Raw genomic sequence first — 18,152 nt, 5'->3', positions numbered from 1 at the left:
GAGGTACACCAAATGCCCATGGAGGCTAGCAGCACTTGCCTAAATGACTTCTGCTGTCATGTGGTTAATCAGTTGCCTGTTCTTCGGAGGAAAGACAGGGTTCCTTTAATGATAATAGGGCAGTTTCACATCTATGTTCAAAAGAAGCATGGGCCCAGAATGCCAACTTAGAGAGAACCAGCATGGAGTGAAACGTGGCTATATGATCCAACAAACCTATTTCTGCTACATACCATGTATAGCCCATTTCATCGTGAACTCTACCCAACCTGAGAGCAATTCTATAGTGTTTTCCCTACCTCTCACCCCACCTTGAATATCTACCCTCCCAAAAAGAAAACGCCATTAAGGAAAATTTCCAAAAATCTGATATTGCATTCTACAGTACTTTCCCTTTACTGGTTGGTTACCTTGATATTTTACAGTTCCATTGTTCCATCAGAACACTAGTACAATGAATATTTGGTAGTCTCTATATTTGATGAGATATTTATCCAGTCGAAATTTTCTTTAAAAGGTTAGAACAGCGTTAACTGCCCTCCTATCTCGTCTCTACTTGCACTCCAAGTTGAATAACCTTTTTGTGCCTGTGTTAAGCATTCCCTCAGCATTTAAAGCACCTAGAGTCACGTTTACTCTCAATTTTCTTTTTCTTTCCAATAAAAACAACGGATAGTTCTGTAAACCATTCTTTGTTACTTAGATCCCCTTTCCCCAGAGTCGTCATGATGTTAGGAACATAGGCGCAGGAGTAGGCCATTCAGTCCATCGAGCCTGCTCCGCCATTCAATACGATCATGACTGATCATCCACTTCAATGCCTTTTTCCCACACTATCCCCATATCCTTTTATGTCATTGGTATTTAGAAATCTGTCAATCTCTGTTTTAAACATACTCAATGACTGAGCTTCCACAGCCCTCTTGGAAAGATTCACAACCCTCTGAGTAAAGACATTTCTTCTCATCTCTGTCCTAAGTGGCTTCTCCCTTATTTTGAAATTGTGTCCCCTGCTTCTAGGCGCCCCAACCAGGGGAAACATCTTAGCTGCATCTACCCTGTCTAATGCTAACCATTAGAGAAAGACCATATTGAGGTGGGATGTCTAGATTTGAACAGCATTTCAGATATGGCATTACAAATGATCTACACAGAGTTAGAATAACTAATTTCAACTTGTAATCAAATGACTGAGAGGCACTGTGGTATTAGCCTTGTTGATAGCAGCTTCAACTGATTGGATGTAATTGATGACTAGTCTGCACCCGAATCATTTTCCTTTTCCACTTTTGCTGAAAGCAAAGAAGCCAGTTTTCTATACATGGTTTAGTGGGTATGTACGTGAAACGCTGTCCCTCTACTTAAATCAGTCGAGTGGACTACCAGTTTCATCCTCTCTGTGCTCACAGTTAGCTTATTGCAGCAAAGAAAGGAAAGTCATGTTTTTGCTTGCCTTTAGTGATTGGTCATCATGTCACATTTGGTAATCGTTTCCTGATTTCACTACTAGCAAGGACAATTTCTTCCTTTGAAATGTTTGTGATCTCATTATGACACCTCTTGAAAAAGATGTTACCGATGTCCTAATACTTGATGTGTCCTGGGTTGGATTGGGCTTTGCCAAATGTTATGATTGTTCCTGCACGTTCCAAAATATTACCCCTATTGTGCCCCATGTTCTGATGTGTGTAATCTTATATTTACTTATTCACATTGAGAATCCATTTGCTATTCTGGAGCCCATCCACTTAATTGATCTTTGTAAGGCAGTTAGTATCTTTTTTGTTTGTGACCATATAATTTGGTTTCATCAAGTTGAATATTATGAAGTATTCTGCATATCATTTATGCAAAATGTGAAGCAGAGTAAATCCCTGTACGACTCAATGGGTCAGTTCCACTGCTGCCAGGGCTGTTCCCAATTAGTATCACTTGCTTTGTTTTCTAAGCCAATTTTCGCTCTAGCTAGAAATATTATCATTGATTCCATACCCTTAATCATTATCTACAAGCTCTAACATAAGCCTTTGTCGCTTGCTTCTGAGCTGGACTGTACTTCATTGGCTGTGAAGTTCTTTGGGACATCCTGAGATTGTGAAAGATGCTATATAAATGGAAGCCTTTCATTACCATTTAAGTTCTTTCCTTAATGAATGCCACTAGAATTTAAGACCTAACTGGCTCCTGGACATTTTCTTGAAGCTGTTGCATCGTTTAGCTGAACGGGGATAGAACCTTCTAAAATGCTCTCAGGCTGCATTGCTGATTTAGTGGGTAAACACATTATGTGGTATGGTACTGAGATCGCAGAGATCAGGTTTGATCATTAACCAAGGCGGTTAGGGCATTAAAGCTGGCTTTGGTGCCCCTGGGCAAAGTACAGGGGGGAAAAAAAATCAGCCTGTATGTTTTAAATGCATCATTGAGTCTGGGCTTTCTCATAAACTTAGAAAAGTCTCAGTTACAGCTGGTAAACAGTCTGCCACTCACTGGTGCAGGTCAAGACCTTTCTGTGCATTCTCGCATTCATTAGACCATGCATCTGAAATGTTCCCTTATCTTGGTCAGAGACACAATTCCACCGTAACATTTTCATGGTACCAGATGCAAACTACCACTTAACTACCTCATGCAATAAACTTGAAACAGTTTCTGTTGTCCTGGAACATAGATCAACCAGGAGGCAATTGTGTGATAACTAATATGTAGCATGTGACTGAACAGTTTTGCCTTCATCTTGTCCTGGGTGACTATTTCCTTTATAGGATGGTCGTTCTTCAAGAGCAGGGACCTAAGACACACGATTTTGGCACATTAATGGTCTCAAGTTTTGAACAGCTAGCTGCTGTATACTTAATGAGCAAGTTGTTAATGAATTGATGAGAACTTGCACAGAGAACCCCACTATCATACTTTTAATGGAGCAACCATGCTATATGGAGAGGCTATTGTTGTTAAGACGACCTAACACTTCTGATTAAGGATGCAAAATGTCACTAGATGGCCTCAGTAGAAAACTCCTCCTTGCAACAGGGGCACTGCAGTAATGATAGTTCAGATTTTTTTCAGCTGATGCAATTACATGGACATATACCTGTATCTCATGGCCATGCTCCAGGATATGATGATGTCTAGATTTTATTGCAGCTGTCAGGACAATTGAGCTGTAGAACTAAATAGGCCCTGTCCTCTAAGGAGGACTGTCTGTCTTCTATTTCCCATCTTGCCCAAGATTTACAAGATCAGACGGCATTGACTAGATGAGGACAATTCAGTTGCTGGACTTTCATGCTTTGAGCATTTATTGACCTTTACAGATGCCCCACAGACAACCTGTTATCACAGCTGTAAAGTTAAAAACAGCATGGTGCTTCTCAGAGCCTTCATTTGACAGCATGGCTCTTGAGAAACCATTAATCAGCCAATATTTTCTCCCTCCAGCAAGGTGGATTGCCCTTCTCTCTGCTGAATACTGTTACCTTAAAAGGGTATATACTGAGTGAAAAAGGTTTCTATGTTGTCAGCAACAAGGCTGCAATCTATTAGAGTATGACATTCCAGCTGTTCTATTTACTTACAGTTGAGGGTTTTTTCTTGCAGCTCACTGAGAATCATATTGCCAGCTATGTGCCACTCGTGGGAAATTTCCTGCTTTTTTTTTATTCCTTTACGGGATGTAGCCCTTGCTGACGCCACCAGAATTATTAATTACACTTGAGCCACCTTCTTGAATCACTGCAGTATTTTTTTGTAGCGATTTGATATCACTGAGTGGCTTGCTCGGTCATTTCAGAGAGAACCACATTCTTGTAGGTCTGGAGTTAATATATAGGCCAGATGGTTTTCTTCCCTAAAGGACATTAGTGAACAAGTTGGGCTTTTACAACAATCAGACAGCGTCAAGACCACCTTTACTGATACTAGCTTTTTATTCCAGGCTTATTTAATTAATTGAATTCTGATTCACTATCTTCCATAGTGGGATTTGGACTCATGTCACCTGATTATTAATCCAGGCTAGTCCAGTAACCTAACAACTATGCCACCATGCCATGTTGAATGCCAATTGGTATCCCATTTTATACTCAGTATATGCCAAGTGACTTTTTTTGAGTGGTGCCTAAGGCCCAACAACAACTTGATTCTTAAAATCTTAGACTGTTACAACACCAAAGCAGGCCATTTGGTTCATTAAGTTGGCACTGGTATTTTTTAACCCATTAACACTGATTTCACATTTATCCTCCTTGCACTTTAGTTTGCAAGGATTAATTGATTACCTTGTCTTGTTTTGCACTTGGATAGGATGATCATAAGGCCATATCTGGAATTGTTCCTTAGAATTTCATTTATCCTAACATGTTATAGCGTGGTTTATCCGACTTTGCATATCTCTCACATTGAAGGGGGTGCTATTTTGTTCATCACAGCACCACAGTATTTGCTTTAGATAAAAGACAACTACTTGTTTTGTTTGGGAGTAAAACTGTAGGTAATAACTCATTTTTATAATGTCTTCCATGAAACAAAACATTGCATCTAAGACCAGAATTGGAAGTGCAGCAGATGCATGTTTTTTTTTTATTCATTCATGGGATGTGGGCGTCGCTGGCCAGGCCAGCATTTATTGCCCATCCCTAATTGCCCTTGAGAAGGTGGTGGTGAGCTGCCTTCTTGAACTGCTGCAGTCCATGTGGGGTAGGTACACCCACAGTGCTGTTAGGAAGGGAGTTCCAGGATTTTGACCCAATGACAGTGAAGGAACAGCGATATAGTTCCAAGTCAGGATGATGTGTGACTTGGAGAGGAACTTGCAGGTGGTGGTGTTGTTCCCATGTACGTGCTGTTCTTGTCCTTCTAGTTGGTAGAGGTCGCGGGTTTGGAAGGTGCTGTCTAAAGAGCCTTGGTGCGTTGCTGCAGTGCATCTTGTAGATGGTACACACGGCTGCCACTGTGCGTCGGTGGTGGAAGGAGTGAATGTTTGTAGATGGGGTGCCAATCAAGCGGGCTGCTTTGTCCTGGATGGTGTCGAGCTTCGTGAGTGTTGTTGGAGCTGCACCCATCCAGGCAAGTGGAGAGTATTCCATCACACTCCTGACTTGTGCCTTGTGGATGGTGGACAGGCTTTGGGGAGTCAGGAGGTGAGTTACTCGCCTCAGGATTCCAAGCCTCTGACCTGCTCTTGTAGCCACGGTATTTATATGGCTACTCCAGTTCAGTTTCTGGTCAATGGTAGCCCCTTGGATGTTGATAATGGGGGATTCAGCGATGGTAATGCCGTTGAATGTCAAGGGGAGATGGTTAGATTCTCTCTTGTTGGAGATGGTCATTGCCTGGCACTTGTGTGACGCGAAGGTTATTTGCCACTTATCAGCCCAAGCCTGGATATTGTCCAGGTCTTGCTGCATTTCTACACGGACTGCTTCAGTATCTGAGGAGTCACGAATGGTGCTGAACATCGTGCAATCATCAGTGAACATCCCCACTTCTGACCTTATGATTGAAGGAAGGTTATTGATGAAGCAGCTGAAGATGGTTGGGCCTAGTACACTACCCTGAGGAACTCCTTCAGTGATGTCCTGGAGCTCAGATGATTGACATCCAACAACCACAACCATCTTCCTTTGTGCTAGGCATGACTCCAGCCAGCGGAGGGTTTTCCCCCTGATTCCCATTGACCTCAGTTTTGCTAGGGCTCCTTGATGCCATACTCTGTCAAATGCTGCCTTGATGTCAAGGGCAGTCACTCTCACCTCACCTCTTGAGTTCAGCTCTTTTGTCCATGTTTGAACCAGGGCTGTAATGAGGTCAGGAGCTGAGTGGCCCTGGCGGAACCCAAACTGAGCGTCACTGAGCAGGTTATTGCTAAGCAAGTGCCGCTTGATGGCACTGTTGATGACACCTTCCATCACTTTACTGATGATTGAGAGTAGGTTAATGGGGCGGAAATTGGCCGGGTTGGATTTGTCCTGCTTTTTGTGTACAGGACATACCTGGGCAATTTTCCACATTGCAGGGTAGATGCCAGTGTTGTAGCTGTACTGGAACAGCTTGGCTGGAGGCGCGGCAAGTTCTGGAGCACAGGTCTTCAGTACTATTGCCGGAATATTGTCAGGGCCCAGAGCTTTTGCAGTATCCAGTGCCTTCAGTCGTTTCTTGATATCACGTGGAGTGAATCGAATTGGCTGAAGTCTGGCATCTGTGATGCTGGGGACTTCAGGAGGAGGCCAAGATCGATCATCAACTCGGCACTTCTGGCTGAAGATTTTTGCAAATGCTTCAGCCTTATCTTTTGCACTAATTTGCTGGGCTCCCCCATCATTGAGGATGGCGATATTTGTGGAGCCACCTCCTCCAGTTAGTTTTTTAATTGTCCACCACCATTCTCGGCTGGATGTGGCAGGACTGCAGAGCTTCGATCTGATCCGTTGATTATGGGATCGCTTAGCTCTCTCTATCGAATGCTGCTTACGAAGTTTGGCATGCAAGTAGTCCTGTGTTGTAGCTTCACCAGGTTGACCCCTCATTTTGAGGTATGCCTGGTGCTGCTCCTGGCATGCCCTCCTGCACTCTTCATTGAACCAGGGTTGGTCTCTTGGCTTGATGGTAATGGTAGAGTGGGGGATATGCCGGCCATGAGGAGGTTACAGATTGTGGTTGAGTACAATTCTGCTGCTGCTGATGGCCCACAGCGCCTCATGGATGCCCAGTTTTGTATTGCTAGATCTGTTCGAAATCTATCCCATTCAGCAAGGTGATAGTGCCACACAACACGATGGACGGTATCCTCAATGTGAAGGCGGGACTTCGTCTCCACAAGGACTGTGCGGTGGTCAATCCTACCAATACTGTCATGGACAGATGCACCTGCGGCAGGCAGATTGGTGAGGATGAGGTCAAGTATGTTCTTCCCTCATGTTGGTTCCCCCACCACCTGCTGCAGACCCAGTCTAGCAGCCATGTCCTTTAGGACTCTGCCAGCTCGGTCAGTAGTGGTGCTACCGAGCCACTCTTGGTGATGGACATTGAAGTCCCCCACCCAGAGTACATTTTGTGCCCTTGCCACCCTCAGTGCTTCCTCCAAGTGGTGTTCAACATGAGCTGAGGGAGGGCAGTAGGTGGTAATCAGTAGGAGGTTACCTTGCCCATGTTTGACCTGATGCCATGAGACTTCATGGGGTCCGGAGTCGATGTTGAGGACTCCCAGGGCAACTCCCTCCCTACTGTATACCACTGTGCCACCACCTCTGCTGGGTCTGTCCTGCCGGTGGGACAGGACCTACCTGGGGATGGTGATGGCTGTGTCTGGGACATTGTCTGTAAGGTATGATTCCGTGAGTATGACTATGTTAGGCTGTTGCTTGACTAGTCTGTGGGACAGCTCTCCCAACTTTGGCACAAGCCCCCAGATGTTAGTAGGAAGGACTTTGCAGGGTTGACAGGACTGGGTTTGCTGTTGTCGTCTCTGGTGCCGAGGTCGATGCCGGGTGGTCCGTCCGGTTTCATTCCTTTTTATAGACTTTGTAGCGGTTAGGTACAACTGAGTGACTTGCTAGGCCATTTCAGAGGGCATGTAAGAGTTAACCACATTGCTGTGGGTCTGGAGTCACATGTAGGCCAGACCAGGTAAGGACAGCAGATTTCCTTCCCTAAAGGACATTAGTGAACCAGATGGGTTTTTACAACAATCGACAATGGTTTCATGGCCATCATTAGACCAGTTTTAATTCCAGATTTATTAATTAAATTCAAATTCCACCTTCTGCTGTGGTGGGATTCGAACCCATGTCCCCAGAGGAATACCCTGGGTCTCTGGGTTACTAGTCCAGTGATAATACCACTACGCCACCGCCTACCCCTATGTTGGTGTGTAAAGTTGTGTAAAATGACATAATTTAGGGGGGGTGGGGGCGGTGGGAGCAAGGGACTGTGGCCGTGGAGGGATCTGAACAGAAGGATTTTTAAGTCAGCACACTGTGGGAGGGAAGCCAATGGCTGTCATTGAGGACAGAGGTAATATAGTACTGTTAGGATATGACCAAGCGTTCTGGAGTGATGAAGTTTATGTAAGGTAGAGTTGAGGAAGTTGAAAAGAATTGGGGAGAGGTCAAATGGGATAGTTGGAAAAGTTGTGAGTAAAGGTTTTGGTGGTGAGGAAGATAGAGATTTAGGCAGGCAGTGTTATGGTGAATGTAGATTGTTTACAATATGGGCTAGATGGTGGTTTGAAGCTCAGCTCATGTTTGAGCAGGACACCATCTATCATCTGACTTGGCCTGAAAGAGCAGCTGAGTTGCAGGAAGGTGGAATGTAAGCTGGCACCTAAGGGACACAGTTTCTAGTAGGAGATGATCTTGATGGCCTTTATCTTAGCAGCAGTGAAGTCAAGGAGGGTAGCAGAAAAATATGGCTTCTCTCAACATCATCTGCAAAACACCCCACATGCTTATGCTTTAGCCAAGCATTGTTGTGTTGATCTGAAGACTTGACATTACGTAGGATATACAACACAGAGATAAGCCATTCGGTCCAACCAGTCCGTGCTGGTGTTTATGCTCTAGTCAGGCCTCTTCCCATTTTTCCTCATCTAAATTATCATCGTAACCCTCTATTCCCTTCTCCCTCATATGCTTGACTAGCTTTCACTTAAATGCATCTATGCTGTTCACTTCAACCACTCACTGTGATAACGAGTTTCACATTCTCACCACTCTTTGAATAAATAGGTTTCTTCTGCATTCCCTATTGGATTTCTTGGTTACTATCTTATAGTGATGGACTCTAGTTTTGCTCTTCCCATAAGAGGAAACATTCTCTCTGAATCCACTCCATCAAAGCCTTTCAGAATTTTAAGGATCTCTATGAGGTCATCCCTTAACCTTTTTTCAAGAGAAAAGAGACCCAACCTGTTAATTCTTTCCTGATATGTATACTTGCTCTTTACCATTGCACTGTTAGGTTTTAATGTGAAGTCATAGAATTTTTAATCTCCAGTATTTTGTTTTACTTCTGCGGTTGTTAATTTACATGGGAGGTTGAAGGAAAAAGGAAGAATGTTAAATTAACGGCTATAGGTATAGTCTTCCTTCATTTTGAATGTGGTTCATTCTCTACTTAGAATGCTTTCTCTCTTCATGCTTATTTTGTGTTCCAACCGCCTATTATTCAACTCACTGCTGCTTCCTCTGGTATGCATATAGAAGGGGCCAGGAAGACAGCCAGGTCAAGATGGCTATTTATGGTGCTAAATATTTAGAGACAGTCCCATGTGTCTCCCTCCATTTGATGGAAGAGTACTAATCTGTAATATCCTTTCTTTTCATATTTGTGTTTTTGACAGCTTATCTGTGCTGATCCAGTGCAGTGATGTATACCAAATAAAATTGTGGAATGCATCCCCAAAATATGAGGAAAAAACCCTGGAATCCCATGTAGCTAAAACTTACCAGTTGCTGTAAACTACTGTCTTTTGATGTAGTGCAGATTGCTTGTATCTGATGTACATTAAGAAATTGAATATTGCACATCCTTGGCAAAGTGAGCATCGTTTGATTTCCCCATTACACAAGTACTGTGTAAAGCTTTGTAGGGTTCCCAAATGAAGCCATGGGAATAACTATTTCCTGTGTCTGTAATGCAATTTTCTTCTATTCTGGTGGCTTTTTTCACAAGGATTTGTCCAAAAAATAATTCTAAGTATCTTAATTTTGGCCAGTCTCCTAACTAAGCTGATATACTTCCAATACTTTATAGGTAGGATGTGAAATTTAATAAAACCTGTCTTTAGCCACAGTTCTTAGCGCACTCCTTTCCCTGCCTTTGAACTAAGTGGTGACTAGAATCCTTATTAAAAGGCCAGACTGTTCTTGTTGCATGTTGTTCACTTCAAAACCTATAAATGGAATATTCCTGTTTTCATGCCAGTTTTCTTCTCTTCTGACTGCATTGGCTGTGTGCCATGGTGCAGTTCATCACCATCTGGCAACCTCTTGCACCTCACCAAAGTGTTTTTTCAATTCGTTCACTGGGTGTGAGCGATGCTGACAAGTTTGCATTTATTGCCAAGTAATCATTTTACATTTGAGTGGCTTGCTAGGTCACTTCAGAGGGCATTAAAAGTCAGCCAGCTGCATACTATATAGTTGTGACTGGTTCACTAATGTCCTTTAGGGAAGAGAATCTATCGGGGGAGCTACAACAATTCCTGCAGTGATTCTAGGGCTAGCTGACAAATTAACAGATTTCGTTATCTGCCATAGGTTGATTTGAATTCGTGAGCTATGGGCTTCTAGTCCTCCACCAAACATAGCGCATTACTATAATCCCACGTTTTTATGTGTTGAGAAGCTATTCAGCGGGAAATGAATTCATGTAGTGGCTGCTAGTATGTACGTTTACCTAGTATCACTTGTGTACAGGATTTCTGCCACCCCTGACCTAAGATCAGCTAACAGCACAAACTGGAAATTGACCCTGGGATCTTCCTAGTCTATGGCTCAGCTCCTCAGTGGATAAACTCACTAAGCCATCAGGGGAAGATACCTGTTACTGCTTTAATTCAGGACCAGCATTCCATTTTTGTGGTCTCTTCCAACAAAATCATGAATGTATTTCAGTGGCCTGCTGTCTGTCTCACTATCTCTACTATCTCTCACGCACATATATACACACACACGTTTTGTTTATGGCCTGTTACCAACACACAACCTTTTCTACCTACGTGGAGCCCTATCTTGGCTGACATTTTTTCCTCAGTAATAAATTTTTACTGTTCAATATAAGAGGTTTAACTTTTTTCCATAAAAATATACATTGTCTTCCTTAAAGTTTTTTATTGGCCTCAGCCTTTCCTAAAATCCTGGGCTTGGACTTGATATCTTTGCTCAGAGGTGTAATGCTGTTAGCTGAATTTGGATTATACAGTAACTAATTTTTCTGGATACATCAGTACTGTTCAGTCAGCAATGCTGAAGGAATATTTTTCTTAAGCTTCAAGCAGTTTGTGCTCAATTTCCTTTTAAAAATTATTTGAGGAAAAGCCAAAGAACAAATTTTAAAAGCTTTTATTGAGGTAAAGTTTACTATCAACTTGTTTTTAAAAAAGATAGTGAATGGAGAAAAATGGCTGATTTGCATATCTGTTTTAGCTTTGGTAACTGAGAATCTTATGCTACTAGTTCAGTTTAAAAAAATGTTGATTATTAGAAAAGGTAAATGTTTTAATTTCATATACCTGTGCTAAAAAGAAAGAGGGAATCCACTTTTGGTGTGTGTATTGAGTTTCACCAATATTAACCAGGTGATCAGTGAAGTTAATTTTCTTTTTGAAAAGAAGCCTTCAATTTTCATTTCATTGAAACACAGTAACTGTGGGCACATCCACACGTTCAGCTGTGCAGAGGTTCATAATGCAATGTCCTGCTCCTGTGAATAGCTAACTGACTATGCTTAAAACAAAAAGACAGAAATAGTCAATTAAATTCCTCGATGCCTATGTACCTCCACAGCAGGTAATCCTTATCCTACAGAGTAGAGAATAATCCTATTTTTCCTACTGGTTAAACGTGGGTTTTGCACACAAGTCATGTTAAATTCTTTGTGTCTTATTTTGTGCGTGTGTGTGTATGTAACCTGTGTGATACTGCCATTTATTCCACCTATTTCATCTTACAAACATTATCCAAATGTAGTTTTAGTCACATAATATTTCACTAATTAAAACAATCTTAAAAATTAATCCATGTTGATTATTTCAAAAAAAATCTAACATGAGCAGCTCTCACACAAAAGACCTAATGGAATCATTATCTTGGAACTGTTCCTCTCTATGAAATATAACTTGAGCTCTAGTCCCTTTCAGCAGTATTGTGTCTTTGGTAAAGCCACAATTTCGTTAATGTAAAGCCCAACCAAACCTTCACTAGTCCTCCACCACCTTGTCCCACTTCTCCAGTTGCATGTTTTTATTGAGAAATATGGTAGCTTTAAGCTGGGAGAGAGAATAGAACTGATTAAAACAAGAGCTGAGTATGAGACAACATATAGCCTTTCTATATGGCACTGTGATCTTAGCTGTATATCCCTGTACATACCTTCTATCCCTCAGCTAATAGTTTATACCCTGATCCCGCAGCACCATTGGTGACTGCTCTTTTAGTTGCCATGTACCAATTAATGGGATTGGCTCCCTAAATATCTGTACTACTGATCTCCCTCCCTGCTTTCAAAGTCCCCCATTTGTGCCCTACGTTCTTTAAGTCTTACACAGTGTAAGGAGTGTTACAGAAATGTATGCTAATTGAATGATTCCAATCTTAGGGGACAAAGAAAATTTAAAAAAATCAAAATTTGTCTTTTGTACTGGCAATAACTGACTGTTATCATAGTGAAATGTAGCAACACATTTCACAACTTCACAGCTGTTGGTAGTTGGTAGTACTGTTGCCTCTGAATCAGATGGTTGTGGGTTCAAGTCCAACTCCAGGGACTTGAGCACATAGTCTAGGCTGCTACTCCAGTGCAGTACTGAGGGAGTGCTGTCTTTTGGATAAGACTTTAAACCGTGGCCCCATTTGCTCTCTGAGATGGATGTAAAAAATCCCATGGCATTAATTAAAGTGTCCTGACCAATATCAAATGCTGAACCAACATCACTAAAACAGATTATCGCATTACTGTTTGAGGAAGCTTGCTCTGCACGAATTGGCTAGATTGTTTTCTACATTATAACAGTGACTACACTTCAAAAGTAATTCATTGGCTGTAAAGTGCTTTGGGGTGTCCTGAAGTCATGAAAGGCAGTATAAAAAATCAAGTCTTTTTTTCTTTAATGGGAGTGGACTGGGCATCCAAAATGAAATTGGAAGTGGTTAGGAAGGATAGCTGAGTGTGTGATCAAAGAGGAAAGTTATGAATTGGCTTTTGAAGGTGGGGAGGGAAATACAAGAGGGAGGGCCATCATGGCTGAAGGCTCTGCCACCAATTATGAAGCATGGAGAGTGAATGAACAAACAGTAGTCTGGGTGTAGAAGTGTAGAAGATGCAAACTTAAGTAAAAGTTGGAGAGGTGGGGTACAGTAAGACCATGTAAATGAGCATAAAGATAAAAATTTAGAATTCCATGTGCTGGAGGGCTGAGAGCCAGTGGAGGTTGTCGAGGATTGCATTGATTGGAGAGTGGGACTTAAAATGTGATTAGATGTGCCGAGCTTGGGAGCTCAGGTAGGATGGTGTTGGAAAGAGAGGTAGGAATGGAGACATTTGATATATTGGAGGTGGGAAAAGGTGTTTTTTTGATGGACTGGTGTGGGGTTTGAAGCTCAGTGCAGGTGTTGAGCAGGACATTGATATTTTGTACTGTTGATTTATGCCTAAATAAACAGCCAATGAGGAAAATGGAATATGACATGAGGTTGCAGAGTTTCTGTTGCGAGTTGACAGAGTTGGTAATCTTGTTGTTGTTTAGCTGGAGGAAGTACTGGCTCATTCACTTGATGTTGGAAAGGCATAGCACAATAGCCAGCATAGCACCAGCCATGGAGGTAAGGGTGAAAATAGAAAGATAAAGCTTTGTTTGTTGCTGGGAACTATGCCATGCTTACAGATAATGTTGCTGGGAGCTGATATGTATATGATGAACAGAAGGGGGCCAACAGTAGAAAGAGGCATGCTCAGTGAGATCTCTGTTCCCTATTCCAGCATGTGACCAACCCATCTTTCACTTATAGACTTCACTCATCTTATGATCTATCTAAATGGAATATCTGCATTATTTCCCCACAGTTCTATCCCCTGCTTTAAATAACCACCAGACAGGTGTGTCAGGACTGCCTTTGGGGTACCCTAGTTTCTCAATTAAATTAGTAGCTGAGCCATAAAGTCCCCAGTCTGTGATGAGTTTGGTGAATTCAATTGGACTAGTGATAGGGAAAGCTACAGTTAGCCTCTACACTTAGATTAGGTGGAAAGATAGCAGAAGAGTGCCATTTCCAGAATTTCAGAAGCAGGTCCTCTGCCCACCTTCTTGAGCAGTAGAGGTGCCAACTGTTTGCATTCTGTGTGAAGGAATGTGATTGTCATAGGATGACAAAGTGAGGTTATGAATTTCTGTGCTGGGTTGGGGTGCTTATCATGTTAAGTGGTGGTCCTGGTTGCCAAATGTTTGTGGAGGGGTATGTGTTGGTGAGTGGTGGGGTAAACTTATTAGCTGAGCTGGGTTGGAATGTCTAGGTTGCCAAGTGCGTCCACTGCTTGTGCAGCAGTTGTCGACATTGCTGAGTGGAGGAATAGAGTTGCTTTTTGAGCTGAGTACAAAGACATCTGTTGCTGGTGGGGTTTAGTTGCTGAATGCATTGATTACATAGAGGGGATGTCCAGTGTGTAATTGGTGGAGTTAAAGGATGTTGCTGAAGTGCGTAGGAGGGGTTGGAGGGTTGCTGAGTGACACAGTAGAGTTGGCTGATTTGTGATCAAGTGGGCATGCGGGTTCATGAATGAGGTCAAAAGCGCAATTAATGATGGGAAAAGTATAGTATAGTTTGCTTTAAATAATGTTCAGTTGTGTTTGTGCTCCCACTAGGACATGGTGCTGATGTGAAGTGTGTAGACTGGCATCCTACCAAGGGATTGGTTGTGTCAGGAAGTAAAGACAGCCAACAGCCAATCAAATTCTGGGATCCTAAGACGGGTCAGAGTCTTGCAACACTGTAAGTGATGATGGTTTCAATGTAGATAATAATTGCAATGTCAGAATGGTTTCTGATCCAGTCAAACAGGTGGCATCAACTAATTAAAATGTTAGCAGGAAGGAAGTGGCTTTATCGAGGCTGAACAGGAATTTCAAGTTCTAATTTTCCTGAAGTCTCACCCAGCAAAATGAGATCCATACTAAGAAAATTGCCAATTCTGCTTCTGTATTCTACATTGTTTAGCTCTGTCCCAATGGAATCTGCAGCCCAGTGCCCTTTTCATTGATTTTTACTGAATCAACTAGATTTACTGTAATTCTCAATCCAAATGAAAGGAATTCCAAATCAGTTAATATAATTTAAGCTCTGATGAGCACTGTAAGAACTCAAGAAAGTCTGTTAGCTCAGACTGTTGCTAAGTTATAGTCATTCTTATATAAGCATCTTGTGATTTCTTCCTTGAGGAACTTGTAAAAATGTTCCAAAACAGCAACCTTCCTCTTTTCCTGCCTCCCTTCTCTGTGGTGTTGGTTGCTGCAGTGACTGGGGTGTAAACTGGAAGTCTGAGGAGCATGCTGTATGGAGGAAATGAGGTACAGCACCTGATGCAAGAGGAGAGATGGGAGCCCAGGAACCTCATGCTACCCAAGGCAAAATAGAGGAACTGAAGTTCTGTAGACAGCATGGTGCCTGGGAGAAGGGAAAAACCCGTGCAGATAGTACTAGATCTGAGGCGGGTAAAAGGACATATGTAGAGGAACAGGTATACAGATTACAAGAAACCTGATGTTGAATCAGAGGAACCCAACAAACAGTATGGCGCTTGAGGGCGCGGTGGTGGGGGGTGCAGGAAGGAGCCTGGCAGACTTATATTACCTATACCAGAGAAGGCTCCCAGAAGGATCAAATGCCTTAAAGGGGGAATGGGGAACACTGCATCACACAGGGAGGATAGGGTTGTGCTGAATAAGGAAGCTGGATTCTGCAGCTGCATCTGGTTATGGTGAGATAAAGGACATCAAACGACACAGATTCCCAGGGATGGAAGGCTTTTGTTAGAGACTTGAGATGCTGCTACAATATCCGCTGGAGCAGCAAAGGCCAAGAGGAGAGTTCACAGATTATTTTTGAATTACGAAGGGAATTCAATAGTGTGAATAGGGAAAGACTATTTTCTGTAGTCGCCGACTCACTGTTAAGGGGTCAGCAATTTAAAATTGTCACAATGAGGAGAGAGATTAGGAGAAATCTCCTTTATGTAGGGTGTTGTTGGAGCACAGAATGTTTTTTGACAGCTGAGTGGCTGCGACAGAGACCGTTGTATCTATCAAGGAAGAATTAGATAAATATTTGAAGCAGAGGCAGATACAGGGCTTTTGGGAAATAGGGCAGTGGGCTTGATTTAAGAATGCTCCATTATAGAGCCAGCACAGCGCTGTAAACCTATTCTTCTTCCATATGAGAGGAAGGTTACGGCTGTTGAAAAACCTTGAATTTTGTATCACTTTGCCAGTGTAATCGCCGACAATTTGGAATGATGTTTAAATGCAGTGTGCTTTGTAATGTTACATCTGTCAAGTTTCTGTAATTCATGCCCTGGTGATTGTGACACCTCTCCCCAGCCATGCCCACAAAAACACAGTGATGGAAGTTAAGTGGAATCAGAATGGAAACTGGCTTCTCACAGCATCGCGTGATCACCTCTGCAAAATGTTTGACATCCGTAACTTGAAGGAAGAGCTGCAAGTCTTCAGAGGCCACAAAAAGGAGGCTACAGGTCAGTAATCATCTTTACCAACATCTCCGGGTAGTAAATGAACAGTCTAGTTTTGCGGACAGGCAGAAATCTTATCTTTCTCATTTGCATGAATCTTACCAAGCAACATCAAGGAGCCAACAAATGTACAGAAATAGTGAGAGATCCAGATACATACGTACTTGAATTAAGACCCTGCATTATAAGGTGGCAGAGCATCATTCTTATTTGTTCAACCTCCATGTCCAAATTGATAAACTCTTTTCCAAAGGGAGGAAAACCTGTCTCTTAAGAGTTTTGGAGCTGTGTATGAGCCATATTACATTCAGTTTTTTCTTATTGCCCACCTCTATGGTATAAACCGAATTCCCCCCCAAAAAACATTATTCCCGCCGCCTATATATAAGCCTTATTCCCACCTCCAGATATAAACCAAACTTTATTCCCCACCCCATATATAAACCTTATTTCCACCCCATATATAAACCTTATTTCCACCCCATATATAAACCTTATTTCCACACCCATATATAAACCAAATCTTACCCCCTGCCTGCTAGAAATAAACCTTATTCCCATCCCCATATATAAACCTTATTCCCACCCCATATATATACCTGATTCCCACACCCAGATATAAACCTGATTCCCACCCCATATATAAACCTTATTCCCAGCCCCATATATAAACCTTATTCCCATCCCCATATATAAACCTTATTCCCACCCCATATATAAACCTTATTCCCAGCCCCATATATAAACCTGATTCCCACACCCATATATAAACCTTATTCCCAGCCCCATGTATAAACCAAACCTTTTCCCGCAGCCCCTATATATAAACCTTATTCCCACCCCCATACATAAAGCAAACCTTTTTCCCCAGCCCCAAAATATAAACCTTACTCCCCACCCCCATATATACAAACCTAATTCCCCACCCCCATATATACAAACCTAATTCCCCACCCCCATATATATAAACCTTATTCCCCACCCCCATATATACAAACCTAATTCCCCACCCCCATATATACAAACCTAATTCCCCACCCCCATATATACAAACCTAATTCCCCACCCCCATATATACAAACCTAATTCCCCACCCCCATATATATAAACCTTATTCCCTGCCCCCAAATATAAAGCTAATTCCCCACCCCCATATATATAAACCTTATTCCCCGCCCCCAAATATAAACCTTAATCCTCACCCCCATATATATAAACCTTTTCCCCCACCCCCATATATAAACCTTATTCCCCACCCCAACATATAAACCTTATTCCACACCCCCATATATAAAACTTATTCCCACCCCCATATATATAAACCTTATTCCCCACCCCCATATATAAACCTTATTCCATTCCCCCATATATAAATGTTATTCCCACCCCCATATGTATAAACCTCAATCCTCCCCCCATACATAAACCAAACATTTTTCCCCACCCCCCCATATATAAGCCTGATTCCCCGCCCCCAAATATAAACCTTATTCCCATCCCTATATATATAGACGTTATTCCTCTCCTCCATATATATAAATCTTATTCCCACCCCCATATATAAAAACTTTATTCCCACCCCCATATATAAAAACTTTATTCCCACCCCCATATATATAAACCTTATTCCTCCCCCACATATATATAAACCTTATTCCTCCCCCCCATATATATAAACCTTATTCCTCCCC

At 42.3% G+C, this 18,152-nt stretch overlaps 1 protein-coding gene across 5 annotated transcripts in view; it reads left to right on the top strand.

Annotated features, from left to right (window-relative positions):
• wdr33 (WD repeat domain 33) overlaps nt 1–18,152 on the top strand; it is a 139,245-nt gene that overhangs the window by 75,383 nt on the left and 45,710 nt on the right. For all 5 annotated transcript variants that reach the window (XM_068041816.1, XM_068041815.1, XM_068041818.1 and 2 more), the window contains 2 exons: nt 14,579–14,705; nt 16,310–16,464. In XM_068041816.1, the coding sequence (XP_067897917.1) occupies nt 14,579–14,705; nt 16,310–16,464 (282 nt within the window). The remainder of the gene's footprint in view (nt 1–14,578; nt 14,706–16,309; nt 16,465–18,152) is intronic.

The sequence above is a fragment of the Heterodontus francisci genome, chromosome 11 (genome assembly GCF_036365525.1).
Source record: "Heterodontus francisci isolate sHetFra1 chromosome 11, sHetFra1.hap1, whole genome shotgun sequence".
NCBI classification, from domain to species: domain Eukaryota; kingdom Metazoa; phylum Chordata; class Chondrichthyes; order Heterodontiformes; family Heterodontidae; genus Heterodontus; species Heterodontus francisci.
The sequence above is the reverse complement of the archived record's forward strand: the minus strand, read 5'-3'. Positions and strand labels throughout refer to the sequence as shown.